The sequence below is a fragment of the Rhinatrema bivittatum genome, chromosome 2 (assembly GCF_901001135.1).
Source record: "Rhinatrema bivittatum chromosome 2, aRhiBiv1.1, whole genome shotgun sequence".
NCBI classification, from domain to species: domain Eukaryota; kingdom Metazoa; phylum Chordata; class Amphibia; order Gymnophiona; family Rhinatrematidae; genus Rhinatrema; species Rhinatrema bivittatum.
The window spans coordinates 789,412,565-789,435,281 of NC_042616.1; the positions used below are offsets into that span (position 1 = coordinate 789,412,565).

The 22,717-nt window shown below is 47.7% G+C and overlaps 1 protein-coding gene across 1 annotated transcript in view; it reads right to left on the bottom strand.

Annotated features, from left to right (window-relative positions):
* The window catches only part of COL22A1 (collagen type XXII alpha 1 chain), a 791,008-nt gene that overhangs the window by 90,088 nt on the left and 678,203 nt on the right, over nucleotides 1-22,717 (bottom strand). The window contains exons 43-46 of the mRNA XM_029592071.1: nucleotides 22,268-22,312; nucleotides 21,107-21,154; nucleotides 17,213-17,326; nucleotides 9,519-9,572 (exon numbers count right to left, since the gene is read on the bottom strand). Of these exons, the coding sequence (XP_029447931.1) occupies nucleotides 9,519-9,572; nucleotides 17,213-17,326; nucleotides 21,107-21,154; nucleotides 22,268-22,312 (261 nt within the window). The remainder of the gene's footprint in view (nucleotides 1-9,518; nucleotides 9,573-17,212; nucleotides 17,327-21,106; nucleotides 21,155-22,267; nucleotides 22,313-22,717) is intronic.

Genomic DNA, 22,717 nt, shown 5'->3' on the forward strand with positions numbered 1-22,717 from the left:
GGGCGCATATGAGCGAAGGCCCAGGGCACCAATTCCAGGGTGGATGTCATGGACCCCAAGACTCTCAAGTAATCCTTCATCCTGGGCCCTCACCTGTCCCTGATGGACATCAGGGCCCTCACCTGTCCCTGAAGCTTGTCTATCTGCTCTGCGGTGAGGAATACTCTCCCCTGTGCCTTGTTGAACCGAGCTCCCAGGAACTCCAGAGACTGTGAGGGAACGAGATGACTCTTGGCAAGGTTGACCACCCAACCGAGGGATCTCAAGAGCTGAAGCACCCTGCAGATAGCTGTGTGACACAAAGCTTCGAACTCTGCCCGAATTAACCAATCGTCAAGGTAGGGGTGCACCAGCAAGTCTTCCCTCCGGAGTTGTGCTGCAACCACCACCATCACCTTGGTGAACGTCCTTGGAGCAGTGGCGAGCCCGAAGGGCAGAGCCTGAAACTGAAAATGTTTCCCCAGTATGCAGAATCTTAGAAATCTCTGATGAGACGACCAGATGCCGATGTGGAGATACGATTCCATGGGATCCAGGGACGCCAGGAATTAGCCTTGCCGTACCGAGGTGATGACGGACCGAAGAGTCTCCATCCAGAAACACGGTAGCCGAAGACATCGGTTGACTCTCTTGAGATCTAAAATTGTGCGGAACGTTCCTTCCTTTTTCGGGACTATGAAGTAAATGGAGTAGCATCTCCTATGTAGATCTGCAGAAGGAACCGGCATTATAGCCCCCAAGGCCAGCAGGCACCCGAGTGTTCCTTGAACCGTCTCCCGTTTTTCTAGGTACCTGCAGGGAGAGATTAGGAACTTGTCCTGAGGACGCCTTATAAAATCTAAAGCGTAACCTTGACTTATCACGGTGAGGACCCACTGGTCCGACGTTAATTTGGTCCATTCCTCAAAGAAGAGTGCGAGTCTGGCTCCCACGTTTGGCACATGGTGAACAATGGGTACCGAGGAATGGACCGGCAGTATCTCATTGTGAGGCCTTATCCCTGCTGCCGACGGGGGATTACCTGGCCTGCCGAAACGCTGGCCTCGAAAGGACTGATTCCACGACTGTTGTCTGGTGGAACCAGGACGAAAGGAGGACCCTGATGACTGCGCCGGTCGAGGCCTCTGATTACTACGGAACCAAGACCGAGCTGTAAAAGATCCCTTGGACAGGGGCCTATCCTCCGGTAGTTTATGAACCTTGTTCTCACCCAGAAATTGTATCATATCCTCCAATTCCTTCCCAAACAACAACTTGCCTTTAAAAGGAAGGGAACCGAGGTGAGCCTTGGATGAAGTATCTGCAGCCCAATGCTGTAGCCAGAGTAGCCGATGCGCGGACACAGCCGACACCATCGATCTGGCCAACATGAGTAGAAGGTCGTGGAGAGCATCCGCGCTATATGCAATGACCGCCTCCAGCTAGTTTGCCTGGCTAGCCTCCTCCTCAGAGAGGTCCGACCTGGCGTGGAATTGCTGGGCCCAGCGAAGACCCGCACACAGTGCGAAATTACTGCACATTGCTGCGCGGACCCCTAGCGCGGATACCTCAAACACCTTCTTGAGCTGCAATTCCAACTTTCTGTCCTGCAAGTCCTTGAGGGCGGTTGCTCCTGTAACCGGTATAGTGGACCACTTGGTGACGGCAGACTGCATCCACCTTTGGAACTCGAAGCAGATCCAAAGCTTTCTCCGGCAGAGGATACAGCTTGTCCATCGCCTTACTGACTTTCAACCCCAAATCTGGAGTGTCGCACTCCCTAAAGAGAAGGTCAGTGGCCGAGAAATGAAAAGGGAAAGAAACCGTGGGACCCCTGAGACCCAGTAATACTGGATCCATTGCCCCCAACTGCGACTCCGCCGGTGGGGCTTCCAAACTAACTCCCCCAGAATGACCGGGATAAGGGCTCAACTCCTCTTTCTTAAAGAGGCAAACCACCTTCAGATCATCTCCTTCCAGTACTAGACCACCCTGGATTAAATTAGGCTGGGAGTCAGGGTCTCCGCCCGCTCCCCCCATGGGCTGGGAATGAGGATCCGGAGTCCCTGGTGGAGAAGAGTCCGTGTTCGTCTCAACCGGTCCAGTACGCAAAGGCCTTTTACACTGAGGTGGCTCTGCCTCCCCTTTGGATCCGGAGCGCTGTCGGGACCCTCTTGTGGGACGGTGGGAACAAAATCTTTTACGCAGCTTGCCATCTCCTAGTCTTCTTGGCTTTAAAAGCCTTGTGCATCAGATGCAGAAATTCAGATGAAAAAGAGGAGTCAGAGGAAGAATTTGTAGCCCCCTCAGGGCTATCCTCATTTAAAGAAGCATCTGGAGCCGTAGGGATGCCCTCTCCCGAAGGTCTGCGCTGTGGAGAAAGCGCAGGGGGTAAAATCTCCCCCCCCCCATGTTCTGCGCCATTGCCTGCAGCGATCCTAAAATGGCCGCCATTCCTGCGCTGATCGGGAACGGCGCATCTGACTCGGGCCAACCCGCCCTGGACCACGTGGTCGGTGGCGGAGCGCGAATTTGGCCTTCTCGCCGAGGAACGGAGGGTCCTTCACCGCCCTGCGAGCAGGGAGCACAGAGACCTTTGCATGAGAGACGGCCGCGCGAGGAGCCGCATGAGTGGCAAGTCGGGCCTCAGGGCATAATCGAGCCCAGAAAAACGAAGTGCACAATTCACCTCAAAGAACGCGGAAAAAAAAAAAGAAAAGATGGCGACGCAGGTCGGAAGGGGTACTGGAGAGTCGGCGTGGCGAAGATTCACTAATTAAATTTATTTATTTATTTATTTTTGTGAGCGCAAACCTGCCCCCAAGCACTGGTTCTGGACAGCTCCGGCTCCTGCTGCTGCTTCTACTGGGGTGAGTGAGCCGGGCTCCCCGGTATCACCCCAGTGCTGCTACTTCACCAAGACCCTCTTGAGCAGCTGCCTCGACCAGGGAGGCTGGTCCCCTCAGGACCTGCCAACCCCCTGGGAGACGGATAGGCCTTCTTCTTCTTCTTGTCTTTCTTTTTTTTTTTTTTTTTTTTTAAACAATTAAAAGAACAGAAGCCCCTAATTAGCTAACTATTCCTAACTTTAACTTTAACTTTTTTTTTTTTTTAAAATCAGAAGAGACTGTGGGTTTTGAACCTCTGCCATCTGCTGGAGACAGAGGGACTGTGGGTGGCACCTTGGTATATATGCCAGGGTTGTTTTGAAAAACTTCTGTCTCCATCTGCTGGAGGGGAGGCAAAACCCAGGTGTCTGGACTGATCCGGGTACGTACAGGGAACTTTACCTCTTTAACAGCCTAATGCCGCTACCTGAACCTGGAGCGAGCTGTATTCCAGTCCTTTCTTTAAGCCTCCCTGCAAGAATGCAAAAATGTGCACAATAGTGGCCCGGTGCGGGGACACCTTCAACCCGCTGCATCAAGATTTGAAAACCTTCCATACCCGAACGTAGGTAAGTGAAGTAGAGGTCTTTCACGTACGTAGTAGAGTGGTAATAACTGCATCCAGATAACCCCTCTTTTTCAACTGTCTCCTCTCATAAGCCAAGCCGCTAGACAAAAGCGAGCCGCCTGATCGAAAAATACTGGACCCTGTTGAAGCAAATTCGGTAGATGACTGAGACGCAAGGGACCGTCTACCACCAAGTTGATCAGATCTGCAAACCACGGCCTCCGTGGTCACTCCAGAGCTACGAGAATAACCGGCCCCCGGTGGGACTCTATTCGCCTTAAAACTTTCCCCACCAACGGCCAAGGAGGAAACACATAGAGGAGCATGTCATGGGGTCACAGAAGGACCAGGGCATCCACCCCTTCTGCCCTGTGCTCTTTTCTGCGACTGAAGAAACGAGCCACCTTCGCGTTCAGCCGAGTTGCCATCAAATCCAGATGAGGTACTCCCCATTGGCGAGTCAAGAGCTGCATCGCCTCCTCAGACAACTCCCACTCTCCGGGATCTAGCCACTGTCGACTGAGAAAATCTGCCTGGATGTTGTCCACTCCAGCTATATGGGATGCCGCCAACCGGGTCAGATTGCTCTCCGCCCAGACCATCAACTTGCCGCTGGCCAACTCTTTGTTCCCCCTTGACGATTGATGTACGCCACGGTTGTCGCATTGTCAGATAGAATCCTCACCGAATGATGCTGGACTAGTGGGAGAAAACGGCGCAGCGCTAGATGAACCGCCCTGGTCTCCAACCGATTTATGGACTACTTGGACTCCTGAGCTATCCATTGACCTTGCACAGATCGTAACTGACAGATTGCCTCCCAACTGGAAAGGCTGGCATCCATTGTCACGATCCTCCACTGGGGATTCTCTAGATCTATCCCCTGTTGTAAGTGATCGGGAACCAACCACCATTCTAGACTGGTCCTGGCTGAATCCATGAGGGGCAAGGGCAAGTGGAACTCTTCAGACTTGGGGTCCCAAAGGGAAAGCAATGCCCTCTGCAAAGGTCTCATATGAGCAAACGCCCAGGGAACCAACTCCAGAGTAGACGCCATAGATCCAAGAACTTGCAAATAGTCCTATACCTTGGGCAAAGGGAGGGCCAAAAGACGTCAAACCTGAGACATCAGTTTGCCCATTCTCTCCCGAGGTAGGAAAACCTTGCCCACAGCTGTGTTGAAATGCGCTCCCAGAAATTCCAACACCTGGGACGGTACCAATTGGTTCTTGGAGTAATTGACTACCCATCCGAATGAATGAAGGTGAAGCAGTACTGACTGAACGGCCACCTTGCAAAGATTTTCCAATTTCACCCGAATGAGCCAGTCGTCCAAATAGGGATGAACTAAGATCCCCTCCTGCCATAGACACGATGCCACTACCACCATCGCCTTGGTGAAAACGTGAGGAGCCGTCGCCAAACCAAACGGCAGAGCACGAAACTGATAATGCTCGCCCAAGACCATGAACCACAGAAACCTTTGATGATGTTCTCGGATTCCTATGTGAAGGTAAGCCTCCGTCAGATCCAAGGAGGCCAAAAATTCGCCTTTGTGGACGGCCGCAATGACAGACCTCAACGTCTGTCATTGCGAAAACGAGATACCCGTACCGCTCTGTTGACCTTCTTCAAGTCCAATATCGTCCGGAAGGAGCCCTCCTTCTTGGGGACCACGAAATAAATGGACTATCTGCCGGTCCGACGTTCATCTGGTGGCACCGGGACAACCGCTCCCATAGCCTTTAACCAACACAGGGTTTGGAGCACCACCTGTTGCTTTGCCCAAACCCGCAAGGAGACACCAGGAACAGATCCCTTAGCGGGCGAGCAAAATCTAATGCATAACCGTGTTCTATGATATCTAGAACCCACTGGTCTGAAGTTATCTTGACGCATTCCTCGTGAAACTGGGAGAGTTGACCCCCGATCTCTGGAACGGGCCGGCGCACCTTCATTGGGAAGCCTTGTTGGCAGAGAATCCTTGGGAGGATCCGTTGCAAGGAGGCCGTCTACCACAAAAGGATTGAGCCCAAGTCTGGACCTTGCCGACGACTGTTGAGGAGCAAAGGACGGGCCCCTACCCATATGAAAATGGTGCTGACCCTTAAAACAACCCTGAGATGCACTGAAGGAGCGAGAAGATCTGGGCTTGCCCTTAGGAAGCTTGTAAACTTTGTTGTCCCCTAAGGACTTAATCAGGTGTTCCAGATCATCCCCAAACAGCAGCTTTCCTTTAAACGGGAAGGACTTAGAAGAGACATCAGCCAACCAATTGTGGCGCCAAAGAAGTCTTCTCACTGACACTGGCGAAGACATCGTGCATGCGGAGATACATAGGAGATCGTACAAAGTATCCACTGTGTAAGCTACTGCTGCCTCCATGCGGTCCGCCTCTGCAAGGGGGAAGCTCCTGAGTTGTGAGCAATTGTTGAACCCATCTAAGGATAGCTCTCTGTATGAGACTACTACAGACGGCCACCCTCACGCCAATAACTCAAAAATCCATTTGAGGAGAATCTCCAGCTTCCTATCCTGGAGATTCTTAAGAGCTGCCGCTCCCATCACCGGAATTATTGTGCGCTTGGCAATGGCCGACACGGCTGCGTCCACCTTAGGGATCTTAAGAAGATCTAAGGACTCGTCCGGAAGCGGGTAAAGCTTTTCCATGGCCCTATTAACCCGTAGAGTGGCCTCAGGCACGTCCCATTCCCAGGTCATAAGCTGCAAGAGCATGGGGTGAAAAGGAAAAGTTTTAGGAGGAGCCCAAAGACCCGACAAAACAGGATCCCCCGAAGAAGTATCCGCCACTGACTGCGGAGCCTGAATATCCAGTTCCGCTAATACATGAGGAATCAAAGGGTCCAGTTCCTGCCTGCGAAATAACCGGAGCACTCGGGGGCCATCCCCTTCAACCGAAGCGGAATTGTCAATATCATCGCTTGTGTCCACCAGGGAGGGGTCTGGGAACACGGGCCCTGGGGGAGTGGAGGGTGTCTGTACCATCGCGTCAGGGCTAGATGGGGTAGCCAGGCCCTAGGAGCCCCCTGATCCTACCCAGGCCTAGGGATCTTCGCAGGAGGAGTATTCTTCCAACCCAAGTCTGCCTCTACTTCCATATAAGCCTTGTGCAGTAGTAAAACAAACTGCAATGAAAACAGGTGCTGCCTCTTTAAAGCCCCCCCCCCCCCGGAAGCAAGGCAGGAGGAGGAGGAGAATCATGCCCTGAATTGCGAGGCCTTTCAGGGCTCAACGTGGGCATAGAAAGTGGAGGGAAATCCCCTCCCCCTGAGCTCTGTGCCGCATCGGAGTCCGAGTTGAGTAAAATGGCCGCCATTCCCGCGCTTATCGGGGACGGGGCAGGCCGTTGCTTTTGAGCCATCTGACTCCTTCCTAACCCGCTTGATCGTGGCAGAGCTACTCTTTTTCCTGCAATCGGTACCTGCGAAGGCCCCTCTCCCCCAGGGATACATCGGGAGCAGAGGTCTTTGCGGGAGAACCGCGCTGCTGGCTCTGCACAAGCAGCACACCGAGTTCCCCACAGCATGGCAAGTTAAGCTGCGCTTAAAAAGCAGCTGGGTAAAGAAAATTCACCTCCTCCAGAGGCCCGGAAGATCTCAGCAGGCTCGCTCTGCTCTGAAAGTTTTGTTTTTTTTATATAGAGCCGCTCAACCAGGGGAATGCATGTCCCTGGGTTTAACTAATAATTAGTAGCTCCCACCAGAGGAATTAAACATCTCTGGAACTGTATGGGGGGAGGGAACAGCCCACCGGTAAATCCCCCCAACTCACCGGGCTGTATCAAGATTCTCCAGGTATGAAGGCTGAAGGGCAGAAGCCTAGCCTTGCCTGCTATTATAAAATGATCTTTACTCTTTCCTGGTTTTTTTTTTTATATTGTGCTACTTACTACAAGTTGATCTAGCCAAAGGCACTAAGGGTACAAGAACCCCTTCACTTATTAAGTAATCAGAAAGAATTTTGTAAAGGATCAGGACAGCAGGTTATGCCATCCCTCATCTGCTGGAGACAGAGAAACACTGAAGGATCGCAGGTGGCACAACGGGTTATCAGGGGTGCCTTTCAACTTTTTCTCTGACTCCATCTGCTGGAAGGGAGGCAAAACCCGGCGGGTCTGGACTGATCCTGGTACGTACAGGGAATACCTCATAGCCTCACCTATATGCAATTTACAAGTGATGAGTGCTATTAGCTTTGCGCTGGTTTGGATGTGCGTTTTGGATGCGCTAATTCCCGTATTGCATTGGGAATTATTTTAGCGCATCCAATGGCGTGTTAAGCGGTGTGCTAGCCTGAGCACATGGTATTGCAGCGGCCTGGTTGAAAAGTATTTAATGACTGAACATTAAGTGTTCTCTTCATATACTATCTATAGTAGAAGATTCATACCTATTTTTACCTTGAGCATAAACTATAAGTTTTTGTGGATGTGTGTTTTTTCTGTGTGTGTGCTCGCTTCTTGTGTAAATTAGGTTATCTGATATTTACCAACTGTTATTTTCCCTGTCTTGCACAGTGCTGTCTTTGCTGACAGTGCTATGTGAACAACGCTTCTGCTACTGAGAAAAGCGACTGGAGGAGTCCATGTGATTTTCAACAGGACTCACCAATAGAGATGGGTTAAATCCATAGCTTTCCCCCTTCCTGTGTGATGGTGAGAGGGCACAGAAGGAAGTGTCCAGAAGTGATCTGACAGAACCAAACTCCTTCCAAATCTATTTTCGATTTAAAAAGGAAGACCACCCATCTCTGAAATTTGCAGTGATGTTGATGGACTACAATGGTATATGCCAGCATAAAAGAACAAGGATTTCCCTTTAGGGCTGTACACCTGAAAAAAAATGTCATTGTTTCTTTTTTTTTTTTCCTTTTGTTTCATTTCTTGCTTAATTTGTTTTATTTCATTTATCTAAAATAAAATAAATAAAAAGAAAATGTAAAAAACAAACAGAAAACAGGGGAAAAAAGGAAAGTGCCCCTTCTTCTGCCAACCAAATCCGCTTAAATAAAAGGCCTCCTATAGCCTCCAGGGCCTATGTGGTTTTTCCCCCCTACCCATCCAATTCAGTTCTTACACCACTGGGAGGTCGGTGGGTTTTCCAGAGGCAAGAGTGATTTCCAGTCACTCCTGCTTCACAGCTCCAGAATTTCAAAATGGCCACCAGTCAACCCGAACCAGACTGTGCCATGCAACATAATGGTGCCAGCTTTGGCATGATCGGTGGCCATTTTGAAATTCTGGCACTGTGGGGCAGCAGTGACTGGGGATTATTTCTGCTCCAGTAGACCTAATGACTTGCCAATAGGGTGAGGACTGGGTTGAAGCAGTGAGGGGAAGTTGGAGGGGTCCTGGGGGCCAGAGCAGGCTTTTCATTAAAGTGGGTTTGGTGGGAGGGAAGAGGGACTCAGAAGCAGAGGCTTTTTTTTTTTTTAATGGTAACAGTGGCTGCTTCCTCAAAATGAAATGAAAGAAAACCAAACAATATTTTGTTTGCTTTTCTTTCATTTCATTTTGAAAATGAAACAAAATGAAATAGAAAATGTCTTCAACATTTCCTATTACATTTGAAATGAAAGTGCATCCCCATTAGGGAAATGCAGGCATATATTTTTCAGTTAGACCAATATTTTTTGTTTTGTTTTAGGCCCATTTTTTGGTTGAATTTTGTTTTGGGGTTTTTTTTAATATTTTTTTTTCTTTTTTGTCAGGTTTTTCATTTTGAGAAATAGTGCAAACTACTTTCTGAAACAAATAATCTGAAAATGTTGGGGTTTTTCAGACACGCTGTCCATTTCTTTTGGGTAAAACAAACTGAAACAAAAATGAGCTATTTTTGTTCAGATTACCCATTTGGTTTAAATGAATGCAGATCCCTAATCCCTTATTGTCCTTTTACACCCAAAAGTCATCAAAGTCCTGAAAAGAAAGAAGCATGGATAATATTTCCAGAGATGATATCAGTCAGGTTGGTTCCACGGGGAAATGGATTTTCTGTCTATTCTGATGAGGCTTAATAGGCTACTTGACTCTGGAATCTCTTCTAATAAGGAGGAAAACTCACCTTTATTCCATCTAGCCCAGGGGGTCCAGGGAGACCTCGCAGTCCATTATCCCCCTTAAACAAACAAAGAAAAAATTATTTTAACTATGTCTTTTAAAGGTTGTTTTTTTTTTTTTTTTTACTAACTTTCCCCTCTAAAACAGTAGAAACACAAATCAGTTTTTGAGTTGTACATTAATTAGAAACAAATATATTGCACTTTTTGTTAATATGACAACACTTGGCTAGAAGAATAGCAAATCATGTGCTAGAAAATATTGCTAAAATTTACAGAGGACAATTTTCTGAGCAATTTATCCAGGTAAATTACAAACTGTTTCCCCCACAATGGTTCAAGGTATAGATGGAGTTCCATCTATACCTTTTGTTCTTACCTGATAATTTTCGTTCCTGTAGTACCACAGATCAGTCCAGACAAGTGGGGTTTGCATCCCTACCAGCAGATGGAGGTAGCGAACAAAACTTTGAGGCACTGCTACATATCCGAGAGTGCCACCTGCAGTCCCTCAATATTGACCTATACACAAGCCAAGAAGCTCAAATCAACAAACCCTAAGCAACTAAGGGCGAGCAGAGAATACAGTTGAAGCCCCCTATTACTAGGACCCTTTGCAAAAAAACAAGGAACATATTAACCTATGTACACATTCAGTAACTCTACATATGTCTACATACTGTCTGAGCAACATCCAGAAGCAAGGAAGTCTTTTGAAAGAAGGGATGGTTCTCTAGACTGATCTGTGGTACTACAGGAATGAAAATTATCAGGTAAGAACAAATTTTCCTTTCCTGTTTGTACCCCAAATCAGTCCAGACAAATGGGATGTACCCAAGCTCCCCTACAATGGGTGAGAACCCAAAAGACCTGTGCGCAACACCCTTTCCTCAAAAATTGCCTCGTCTAGCGTCTACACTTCCAAGCGATAGTGCTTGGTAAAAGTGTGAAGAGAAGACCATGTTGTAGCCCAACAAATCTCTTGTGGAGATAATTGGAACTCCACCCAGGAAGTAGCTTGCACCCTAGTAGAATGCGCTCACAACCCTTCCTGAGCTAGACAACCCTTACATATGGAAGCTGAATTTATAGCCTCTCTCAGCCATCTCCCGATTGTGTCCTTGGAAGCTTTATTTCCCTTCTTTACTCCACTAAAAAGGACAAACAGATGATCCGACCTCCGAAAGGCATTTGTCACCTTGAGATACCGCAAGAGCACTCATCTGACATCCAAGAAATGCAACTCCTTTGCTATTGGATCGGCTGGAGACAAATTCGGAAAGGCTGGAAGCTCAACCATGTGGTTAAGATGAAATGATGATACTACTTTAGGCAAAAAGGAAGGTACTGTATGCAACAACAACTCATCTTCTGAAATCCTCAAAAAAAGATCTCTACACGACAGCGCCTGTAGCTCAGATATTCTTCGGGCTGAACAGATAGCCACCAAGAAAACAGATTTCAAGGTTAGATCATTCAAGGATGCCTTTCTAACTGGCTCAAATGGGGGACCACACAGAACTCTAAGCACCAGGTTAAGATTCCAGGCCAGACATACCTTTCAGGCCGGTGAACGCAGATAGTCCACCCCTTTCAGGAAACACACCACATCCTGATGAGCCGCCAATGATTTTCCCCGCACCTTATCTAAAAGAGACAAAGTTGCTACCTGAACCCGGAGGGATTAATAGGTCAAGCCCTTAGACAGACTCCTTTGCAAAAAGGATAAAACTGGCAGAACTTCCACCCTTAATGGTTGCAAACTATTCTGCAAGCACCACGCTTCAAAATCCCTCCAAACCTGGACATAAGCCAAAGAAGTGGAGGCTCTTTGCGCTTGCAACAAAGTAGTAATCACAGATTCCAAATACCCTTTCATGCAGAGTCGCCTCCTCTCAAAAGCCAAGCCACTAGACAGAAGTGATCCCCCAGTCTGAAAATATGGTTCCCTGAAGCAACAACCCTGGCAGATCCCCTAGACGCACGGCCCCGTCTACCACTAGATAAACCAGGTCTGCAAACCATGGCTGGCATGGCCACGCGGGTGCCACCAGTATCACTCTGCCCAGATAAAGCTTGATGCGACACAGCACTCTCCCTATGAGACACCATGGTAGAAACATGTACAGCAACAGCCCTGTTGGCCACAGCTGAATGAGGGTATCTATGCCCTCGGAGCCGGCCTCTCTCCTGGAACTGAAAAATAGGGCCGCCTTCACATTGCCTGGAACCAACATGAGTTCCAATTCTGGCTTGCCCCATCTGCCCTGAATCAGGGCAAAGGCCTCTGCCAACAACTCCCACTCCCTGGGATCTAGCTGCTACCTGGTAAGATAATCTGCTTGCAAGTTGTCTACTCTGACCGCGTGTGATGTCATTATTCTTGCTAGATGGTTTTCTGCCCAAACAAACAAGTCTTGTTCTTCTTGTGCCACTAGATGACTCTTCATATTGCTTTGATGATTGATGTACGCCACTGTCATTGCATTGTCAGAGAGCACTCACACTGAATGAGCAGTAGAAAGGCAAGCAAGGCTTTGTGAACTGATCAGGTCTCCAAACGATTGATGGACCAGGATGCCTCTTCTGGCAACCACAGCCTCTGGGTTGATTTGCCTTGCCAAATCGCCCCCATCCTTTGAGGTTGGCATCTGTGGTCACCACCACCAAGTCGGGTACCTCCAGGTCCATCCCTCTCAACAAAATGCTCAGAGACAGCCCTCATGAAAGACTGGATCTGGCATCCCTGAAGTGGCAATGGAAGCTGAAATTCCTCCGAAAGCAGATTCCATCAGGATAAAAGAGCCCTCTGCAGGGGTTGCATGTGAGCAAAGGCCATGGAACCAACTCCAACATAGAAGCCATAGAACCCAGGACCTGAAAATTATCCCAGATTCTGGGAACCAAAAACCGCAGAAGCCAGAGTACCTGACCCTGCAACTTGGCCATCTCTCCGAGGTCAGAAACACCTTCCCTATCAGGTATTTAAATGAGTTCCCAGATATTCTGACTGGAATGTTTCCAAATGGCTCTTCACCAGATTCGTCACACAGCCCAATGATTGCAAAAGCTGCATGACTCTGTGAACTAAACAATGACACTCCACTTCCGACTTTGCCCTGATAAGCCAATCGTCCAGATACGGATGAACCAGTATCCCTTGTCTCCTGAGGGCGACCACCACCATCACATTTGTGAATGTGCATGGTACTGTTGCCAACCTGAAGGGAAGGGCTTGAAACTGAAAATGCTCTCCGAGAACCATGAATCTCAGGAACCTCTGGTGATATCCCTTATAGGAATATGGAGATAGGCCTCTGTCAAATCCGAGGCCAGAAACTCTCTTTGCGTACTGCCACTATCACTCAACTGTCTGCAACGTTTCCATCCAAAAATGGGGCACCCTGAGGGCAGCATTGACTTTCTGAAGATCGAAAATGGACTGAAACGTCCCCTCTTTCTTGGGAACCACGAAATACACTGAGTACCTCTCTTATCCCCTCTCCTGACGGGGTGCTGGAACAATGGCTCGGAGGAGAAGATGTTGCACATTATCCTGCACCACCTCCTGCTTGGCACAGGAGACACAGCAGGAGACCACAAAGGTGTCCTTGAGTGGCTGTGAAAATTCTAAAGCATAGCTGTCTCTTATCACCTCCAGCATCCACTGGTCCGACATGATCCTGGTTCATGCCTCGTAAAAGAGGGACAGCCTCCCTCCAACCACCTCTAGAGAGAAGTGGACCAGCTTGTTTTCATTGGCCAATTTTATTTCCCCCTCCCCCCTGAGAACCACTTTCCCAAGGAGGTCTACACTGTGCCTGAAAGGACTGCTGCCTGCTCGATCCCTGCTTTTGTGCCGCAGGCACCAAGGACCTACTTGAGCAAAATCTTCTTGCATCTCAAAAACAAGCACACGGTGGAAAGGACTTCTTGGTGGATTTATTGTCCTTGGGTAATTTATTGCCCTTCGATTCCCCCAACTGCTTCATAAGTTACAACAGGTCCTCTCTGAACAGCAACTTGCTCTTGAAGGTGAGGTTAGGTTAGACACCTGGTCTTTAGACCACACATCTGCCAACTAATTTCACAACCACAACAGCCTCCGTGCCACTACTGCCAAGACCATATTCCTGGCAGAAGTCCGAAGCATGTCATAGAGGGCATCCACAACTTAGGCCACTGCTGCCTCCAAACGGGCAGCCTGAGCAGACTCCACCATTGTGCGCTTTCTGCACCCAGCACAAAAGGCTCTCTGCATCAAACTCCAGCAGACCACCACCCGAAGGCTCAAGGCCAACACCTCAAACAGCCTCGCCAACAGAATTTCCAGCTTCCGATCCTAGATATCCTTTAGAGGGGCCAAACTTGCCACCAGGATGGTTGTCTTCTTGGTCATTGTGGAAACCGTTGCATCCATCTTGGGGATCTTCCAAGACTCCAAGGTTTATTCAGGCAGGGGATATAACTTAGTCATAGCTCTGGCTACCTTCAGGCCCGCCTCTGGAGATTCCCACTCCCGATCCACCAACTTCTTCACCTTCTTGGGCAAAGGGAAAGCCTTAGGCGTTCCCCGCAGTCTCTCTAGGACTGGGCTCATTCCCTCATTGTCCAAATCTTCCTGCGTGACCTTAATCCCCAACTCCTCTAACACGGGGAATTAGCAGACCTAGTTCCTCCCTGTGGAACAACCAGTCCACCCTCGTCACCCTCCACAATCGGGACGTCATCCACATCTTGCATAGGATCCCCTAAATCAGTGACTGGGTCCCTGTCCAGGTTCAATGGACCACCCTGCCGCTGATCATTATTTATTTATTTATTATTTTTATATATCGACATTCATCTCAATTGATATATCACACCGGTTTACATTCAGGTACTGTAGGTATTTCTCTATCCCCAGAGGGCTTACAATCTAAGGTTTTGTACCTGAGGCAATGTAGGGTAAAGTGACTTGCCCAAGGTCACAAGGAGCAACAGCAGATACATAGAAATGATGGCAGAAAAAGACCAAACAGCCCATCCAGTCTGCCCAGCAAGCTCCCACACTTATTTTCCCATACTTATCTGTTTCACCGACCACCAAGTTCAGGGCCCTTGTTGATAACTGTTTGATTCGAATTTCCTGCCACCCCTTTCTGTTGATGCAGAAAATAGTGATGGAGTTGCATCAAAGGTGAAGCATAAAGCTTAATGCTTAAGGGTAGTAACCGCCGCATCAAGCAAGTTACCCCGATGCTTGTTTACCCAGACTGCACAGATGGTCTGAATGTAAATCCTCTTTTCCACATTTCCCCCTGCCATTGAAGCAGAGAGCAACACTGTATATGGATTCAAAGTGAAGTATCACGCTTAATTGGTTTAGGGTAGTAACCACCGCAATAAGCAAGCTACGCCCATGCTTATTTGTTTACCCAGACTGTGTAGTTCAGTCCTTGTTGGTTGTTGTCTGAATGCAAATCATCTTTTCCACATTTCCCCTTGCCGTTGAAGCAGAGAGCAATGTTGGAGTTGCATTAACCATGTGAAGGCTTACTGAGAAGGGTAGTAATCACCAGGTAGTAGCCATCACCATTCCAGCAAGCCACTCCCATGGCTCTTCTCTTCATTCCCATCCTCTAACCTTAACAGATCCACAGTGTTTATCCCATGCCCCTTTTGACATCTGACTCCTCTGAGTCCCCGATTCAGCTGTGGACCGTCCCAGCCCAAGGAGACATAGCATCTTTCTGGAGCCCGCTGCCTCCCCCCCCCCCCCCCCCCCCCCAAGACTTCTTAGCCACAGGGGGCTTTCTGGGAAGTGGCTGTCTTATGAAGAAGCAGGACAAAATCCACTAAAAATTGCTCAGAATCCAAAGAGGACTGATCCTGGCCTTCGCGCCCCCCCCCCCCTTTCCCCGGTCCCTTCCCTGCCACCAGCAGGACTTAAATTGATGGGAAATAGCGGGGGAGGGGAATCCCAAAGCTCTGGAACGACCTCCTGGCTCCTGCCATGTGCCTTCAAAATGGTCACCAATTCCTCAGACCCCCCCTGGAGCCTGCAGCACCGGCTCAGCCGACCACGTGCTCTGACGCCCCCCCCCCCCCGATAGTCCCGCAGAAGTCCCAGCCCCACCTGAGGCACACTCCGCGCAAAACCTGGTAGCAGAGAGGTGATCCCCCTTCAAACCGCAGCCGCGACGACTTTTCCCATGCTAACATTTCCCGCCCTGAATGGGCATCGGCTAAATTACGGTTGGGCCTAAAAGTAGCCCCTGCCGTTGAGAAACCCCGCCGCCAACGCGTTCCTGACTCTGAACGAGAAACCTGGCCCAGCAATCAGGAAGCTTCCGCCCTCACTCACCCGGTCCTGCTTTCCAGCCTCCCAGCAGTACGGCCGCCGAACATTGCTATAACTCACTTAGATGCCTCTTCTTCCCTTTTTTTTTTTTTTAAAGGCACAAGCACTGAAAAACATAGAAATAACCACAAGCAAGGAAACCACAAAAGAAAAGGGCTACTTCCCTGCTTCTGATGCCAGGAGGGAGCAGACACTGTAGGCGAGGACCCAGATGGGGTGAGGGAACCAGGACTCCTGGCTTTCAACTCCCCTGACCGATGAGGGCTGAGCTAGCTCAGAGATTATCAACCCCCCCTGCTCGCTGTGCTCTACTCAAGGGATGGCCCATGAAGGTAGCTAACACCTCGAGGAGCTTTTCCAGGAATCATGTCTTCCTTCTGTTTTTTTGTTTTTTTCAAAACTCCAGACTGCATGATTGTACCTCTACCATCTGCTGGAGACAGAGAAATACTGAGGGACTGGCAGGTGGCACTCTCAGATATGTAGCAGTGCCTCAAAGATTTGTTCTTTGCCTCCATCTGCTGGTAGAGGTTCAAAACCCACTTGTTTGGACTGACTTGGACAGGAATGTATGCTTTTTGCTGGGTTAACATGGAGTACTCCTAGGGAGAGAGGTTTAGGTCAGGGGAGTAAACAGCATGCATGGAATTGAATTTTTCACTCCTTGCATGCTGTTTAGCCTCCGATGGGCTGCCTGCACAAATAGCAGATGCGAATATAGATGGCCATTTTTAGAGGCCAGTTTTCAAATTCTTGGCACTGGGACAAAATACTTTCACTTTGAAACATGCCATGGGGACCAAGTACCCACCGAGACTTGCACTTGCTTCTTGTGTGGCTAGATTTTGCATGGGAACTAACGCACGTAGAGGTAAACTTGCAGTTATGCAGTTTGGTTTCAATGGGATTTGCAGAGCATGGACTTCAGCCACAGATCCTGTTTTGATTTATGAGGAATCAGTTTTTCTTTATATGTTAATCATATTATGTCTGCATGCTTTTTTTTTAATGTATGCTTTATCTGGATGCTGCTTAAGGCCTTGAATAGTAAGTGGCTAACAGATGCTTGAAATGAATCTACATGTTCTCCTCTCCTGACCTAATCATAACTCTAAAAGTGGCTAGAAGTATGTGTGTGGTGGAAGAATGCGTGTATTTTTAGCCACTCTGAGAAAGGGTGGTTTTTGGACATCCAATTTATGCACGAAAATTACGCACGTAGACTTGGACTCTTCAAAATTGTCCCCATTATACTCAGTAAATGTGAAGTCATATTTGACCCTTCATGCCCAAGGAGAGCATCCCATTGCTTAGATAATAAGTATTTTTTGTTGGGTTTTTTTTTACTCCACTTACGTTTTTCCCATCAGCTCCGTCTTTGCCTTTAGGTCCTGGGAGACCTTTATCACCTTTGAAACCTGGCAAACCTGGAAGACCTGGAGGTCCAGGTGGACATTCTCTGCACACATCCTGAGTCAGGGAGATACAAAAATAACAACAAAGATGACAATATCAACAATGCAAATGCTTCTGAAGTCTATTGAAGGTAAAACATTTAGGGGCCTATCTACCAATAGGTACTACCATTAACACTCGCATTAATCTGGTTGTTAGCTGTCACCCATATATTAACATGCTAACGTGCAGTGTCAGCATTCATGTTAGTGTGGGTGCTACTTCCCCAGTGGTAGTGCTAACATTTGCAAAAAAAAGAAGCATTTTTATAAATGAATTTGCATAGCCTCATTAGGCATTATTATCCAGAATTAAGACATCAGGGCTGATGCAGATCATCAACTGCAGGAAGATGACTACACATCAGGAGGAATCCTTAAGTTTCTTGCCAGTAACCCATTTTAACACACCCTCCCAGCAAACACTCCCCAAACTCAAATTTTGATCTATGGACCAACACCTTCCAACATAAGGTGTTGCCTTCTTGGACTTTCTCCCCGATATTAAGCCCCTTCTCTAGAACCCTCTTCCCCAATATAAAGCCCTCCCTAGCCTCTTACTCCAGACAGTAGGGGTGTGCATTCGTTCCCTACGAATTGGGAATCCGCAACGTATAGGGCCTTAGTTGTTATATTTGTGAGGAATCGAAACGTTTCGTGATTCCCCACGAATACAATGAATCTTTGTCGAATTATTCAGCCACCTAGGAGCCAATTTAAACAACCCCCCCACCCTCCTGACCCCCCCAAGACTTACCAAAACTCCCTGATGGTCCAGCGGGGGTTCCGGGAGTCATCCCCTGCACTCACACCCTCAGCTGCCAGTTTCAAAATGGCGCCGATAGCCTTTGACCTACTATGTCACAGGGGCTACCTGTGCCATTGGTCAGCCCCTGTCACATGGCCATCGGCGCCATCTTGTGCTCCTACCATGTGACAGGGGCTGACCAATGGCACCGGTAGCCACTGTGACATAGTAAGGGCAAAGGCTATCAGCGCCATTTTGATTACTGGCAGCCAACGGCCCGAGTGCAGAAGATTGCTCCCGGACCCTCGCTGGATGATCAGGGACTTGGGGACCCTCCTGCCCCCCCAAGACTTGCAAAGTCCAGCGGGGGTCCGGGAGCGACCTCCTGCACTCCGGCTGTCAGTTGCCAGTATTCAAATTGGCGCCGATAGCCTTTGCCCTCACTATGTCACAGGGGCCGACCATCTGCCCGACATTGGCCATGTTTCGGCAATGCTCTGCCTGCTTCAGGGACCGCAGTCAGGCAATGTCGGGCAGGCGGATCCGAACCCATAAAAGCGGCAGCAGCCAATTAGTAGTCCCAGATAAGTACAAGGAAAAAAAAGCGAAAATACACAGGGTGGGTCGGACAAGCATGAAGCAAAAAACGGATATATAAAAAATTACAAAATATATTGGAATAAAGCAATAAAAGAGTAAAATACGGGGCTATTGAAAGTGATATTGATGGAGCAGACAGCCTCACTGATGTCAATGGCTCGGTGTCCATCGGTGTGGCTCCATAGTCGTTAGGCATCGATGCCACCGATGCCGATAGCTCAGACTTTCTTGCCCCAAAAAGCTTCTCTATCTTGTTGAGGTGAGCGCGACATCCCTTCATGGTCATTTGGTCATACAGGTGGCACCCCTGAATGTCGTGTGATGCCCCCAGGCAGAGGATACACACCTCTTGTGGCTCCATTATAAACATAGTCCTCGGGCACAGAAGGCATCAATGAAAACTTGATGAGACCAAGATGATACGAACTGAAGGGGCAAAAACAACAACTGCCACCACGGGAGGATGGAAGCAAAAGAAAACATCCCGAACTGCCGAAAAACCTGACTAAGACTCAAGTGGGAACCTGAGAGGGACTTGCACCAAAAAAGATGAGAAAAAACCTGAAAACAATTGGTGAAAAATTTTCCAACAACTTTCTTAACCAGGAAGTGCATGAATTCAGTAACTACAAAGCAAAAGCTCTGAGGAAAAAGAGACTGAAGCGGGGCCCCGTGTGGACGTGTGGTATAGGGCATACTGGGCATGCTCAGTATGCATAGTCAAAGTTCTAGAAACATCTGAATCTGACTGCTACTCTGTCACATTCTTTTGCTAACTTGAGAACATCAGAAATGATCATCCCAAGGTCTCTCAAATGTTTGCTATATGTCAGTATTTCCCCCCACCCCCATAATGAAGGCAAAGCTAGTGCAATGGAAGATGCTCATCTGGGAGGACCGCAAGGCTGTGTCCCCCTTCTGAGACAGCAAGGCTGCTTCCAGGGTTGGTGGATGGGAATTGGGGCATCACAGATTTGCTACACTTAATCTTCGGGTGGGTAGGGCTGTTGGCCCTGCTACCATCTATTTACTCTGGTAAGCAGCAGGGAGGGTTAGGATGGGCTATTGATCAAACAATTTCATTTTTATTGGGCTGGCAGGAGAGGAGGGGAGGGGGCAGTGACCAGATTAAGACTGATCTGGCAGTGCCTAGATTTGACCACCCAAGATGGGTGCCTAACTTCCTTCCCCTGACCTGACCACACCTCACCTCCTTCCCCAACCTTATTTAAGGCACCTAAATTTAGCTGTCTTGTGATTTTATGCTCCTAAATTTAGGCACAGAGATGACCAAATTTTACATTAAAAAAATCTAGGACCTTTTAAAAAAAATGCATTATTTATTGATATATCTATTTTTTTTTATTTATTTGTAACATTTATATTCTGCTTATAACAAGCCAACAGTTTTACGCGGATTATGGTAAAACACAAATAAAACAAACAAACAGGCTTTTAGGTGCCAGAAACTCGACCATTTTTCAAGCTTTAAGTCATTGGTCATGCTATGTTCTCGGGGGAGACCACTCTGTTACAACTATTATAACTTTAATTTGATTCCTAGAGGAGATCAGTCCATCTGAGCAATTATAAGAGAACATAAGAAATTGCCATGCTGGGTCAGACCAAGGGTCCATCAAGCCCAGCATCTTGTTTCCAAGAGAGGCCAAACCAGGCGACAAGAACCTGGCAATTACCCAAACACTAAGAAGATCCCATGCTACTGATGCAATTAATAGCAGTGGCTATTCCCTAAGTAAACCTGATTAATAGCCGTTAATGGACTTCTCCTCCAAGAATTTATCCAAACATTTTTGAACCCAGCTACACTAACTGCACTAACCACATCCTCTGGCAACAAATTCCAGAGCTTTATTGTGCGTTGAGTGAAAATGAATTTTCTCCAATTAGTCTGAATGTATCTATAAATTTATCTGGCTAATTTTGGGACTGCTATTTTGACAACCAGACTTACCTGGCAGTATCAGTGCTCACAAGTTCAAACGTAATTACGCCTTATCACCACCTCTTTTTATCCGACTACAAGTTGCATGGGTGTTGAGTTACCCAGAAAAAAATGTAGTTGGGCAGTGGAACGAAAATTTCAAATCTCGGAATTTGTCCGGGGAACTCCAAAAGTTACCCATACAAAGCCTTTGAATATTGAGCTCACAGTGTCTTTGTGATGCAGTTTTTACCATTTGTAAGACAGTTGGCAAACTGGCTGAGTACGTTTGATTATTTAAATTTTTTTTTTAATCATTTTTGTTTTTATTACTTCAGATCTTCTGGCATCTTGAATTAAGTTAATCAGAGTTTTCTTAAATGCTTCCCCCCAAAAATTACTGTCCAATTCACTCAAGCTCTCTGTTAAGTGTTGCTGCAGTTGCCCATTCTTCCTGCAGAGGTATATTTCCAGAAGGGATTCTTGTGCTTATCCTCCCTTACCTTAATAAGGTGGTTTATATCTCCAGGTGAAAGGATTGCTGCAGGACCCTATAGAAAAAAAACAGTGTATTAAATAAATAAATAAAGTTGTGAAAAAAATAAAGCGTTGCTTAAAGTCATTGCATAAATATATTTGTATTATTTCCCCCTGAAGTGAAAACAAGCTTTTTTTTAGGCCTGGCAGTTTCCTACTACTACTACTTTGGGTTTCCAACTCAGTTGGTGCTGGCTCCTCTAAGGCTACGGCGTTGGAAACCTTCATTTGTAACTCTTCAGGGTCTCCTCTCCCTGCCTAGCCCAGCCATGGTCCTCAGCAATGAACTGCAGACTGCAGTTCCCCCTGGAACCTGGCGCACGTGCTCCCTCTGAGTCTTACCACTAGGTGTCAACATTGTCTATTGGCTGAGACTCCCTCCCACCCCAGGGGCTGCGAAAGCCGCTTCTGCAGCAACTTCAGCCCCGGCCGACTCGAGGAGAAGAAGCCGGGCCTGGAAACTGAACTCGGGTCTTTTGCACAACATTACTACTGAGCCCCAGGGCCAGCACAGGCCATTTCTAAGGGCTCATGTGCCTTACTCTTAGGCTTCAAGCAATAGTTTCTCTAGATTTTACTGAGAGAATCACCAAAAGTGCACCAGCAAAGAATCCTTTTCCTAGTGATCTCCAGTTGTTTCCAGCAATGTACTGGAAAAGAAAGACTTCAAGACTGATATTTAGTCGGCCATGTTTAGAAAAAGTTAATCAAACACCTTTGTCTAGTTAAATTTATCCGGATATTCAGTGTGAAAACGGTCAGGCTAAATAGCCAATCTAAAGTTAACTGTACATAGTTATTTGGGTAAATTTGGCCAGTCTGCGCTGAATATCAGCAAAGGCCGGCCAAAGTTTAACCTGGGCCCAGGAATATTCGCTACGCTTCATCTTTTTATTCAACTAAAGATTGTACAGGCTATGATGGGAGGGGAAATGGGAGGAGGGAAAGAATTTTAACTGTGAAGATTTGCTCGGATAATTTCCAAAGTTAGCTGGGCAAACTGTTTGAACAGGGGCCTCCTTTTGTACGCTGCCTCCAAGCAACCTGCCAAGAGGAAGCTGCTGAGAAAATGAGAGAAAGCTCAACGGGAAATGTACATGATTCCGCAGAAGTGGAGTATTACATACCGGCTCCCCAGGAAAGCCCCTATCTCCTGGATTACCTGGCTCCCCCCTGCAGAAGCAAAAAAAAAAGTCAAAGTTATGATATAGGATCTATTATGCCTACAGTACCTGAATGCAATCCACTCTGAAGGGCTGAAAAGCAGAATATAAAAAAATCTATACGTGTTGATCTCTCATTTCTGCTGATTTTTTTCTTAACAAATATACGGTTGACTCTGTCTGACAGGAACATTTGACAGTTGCACAATAGGGGCATGGGAAGAGCATGCGAGCTGCCAGTTTCTAAATCTCGTGGGTTTCTGTGCCTTCCCGCTGGCTTCAAACCAGTGACTGAGGAGCATTTATTAATATAATTGCTTTCCCTCTGCTCACAAAGGGGAATTAGGGGCAGCACAACAACTCTGAGGTTGAGGTGGGGGCAAGCAAATCAACCCGAGTTCTGCCCCCCCACAG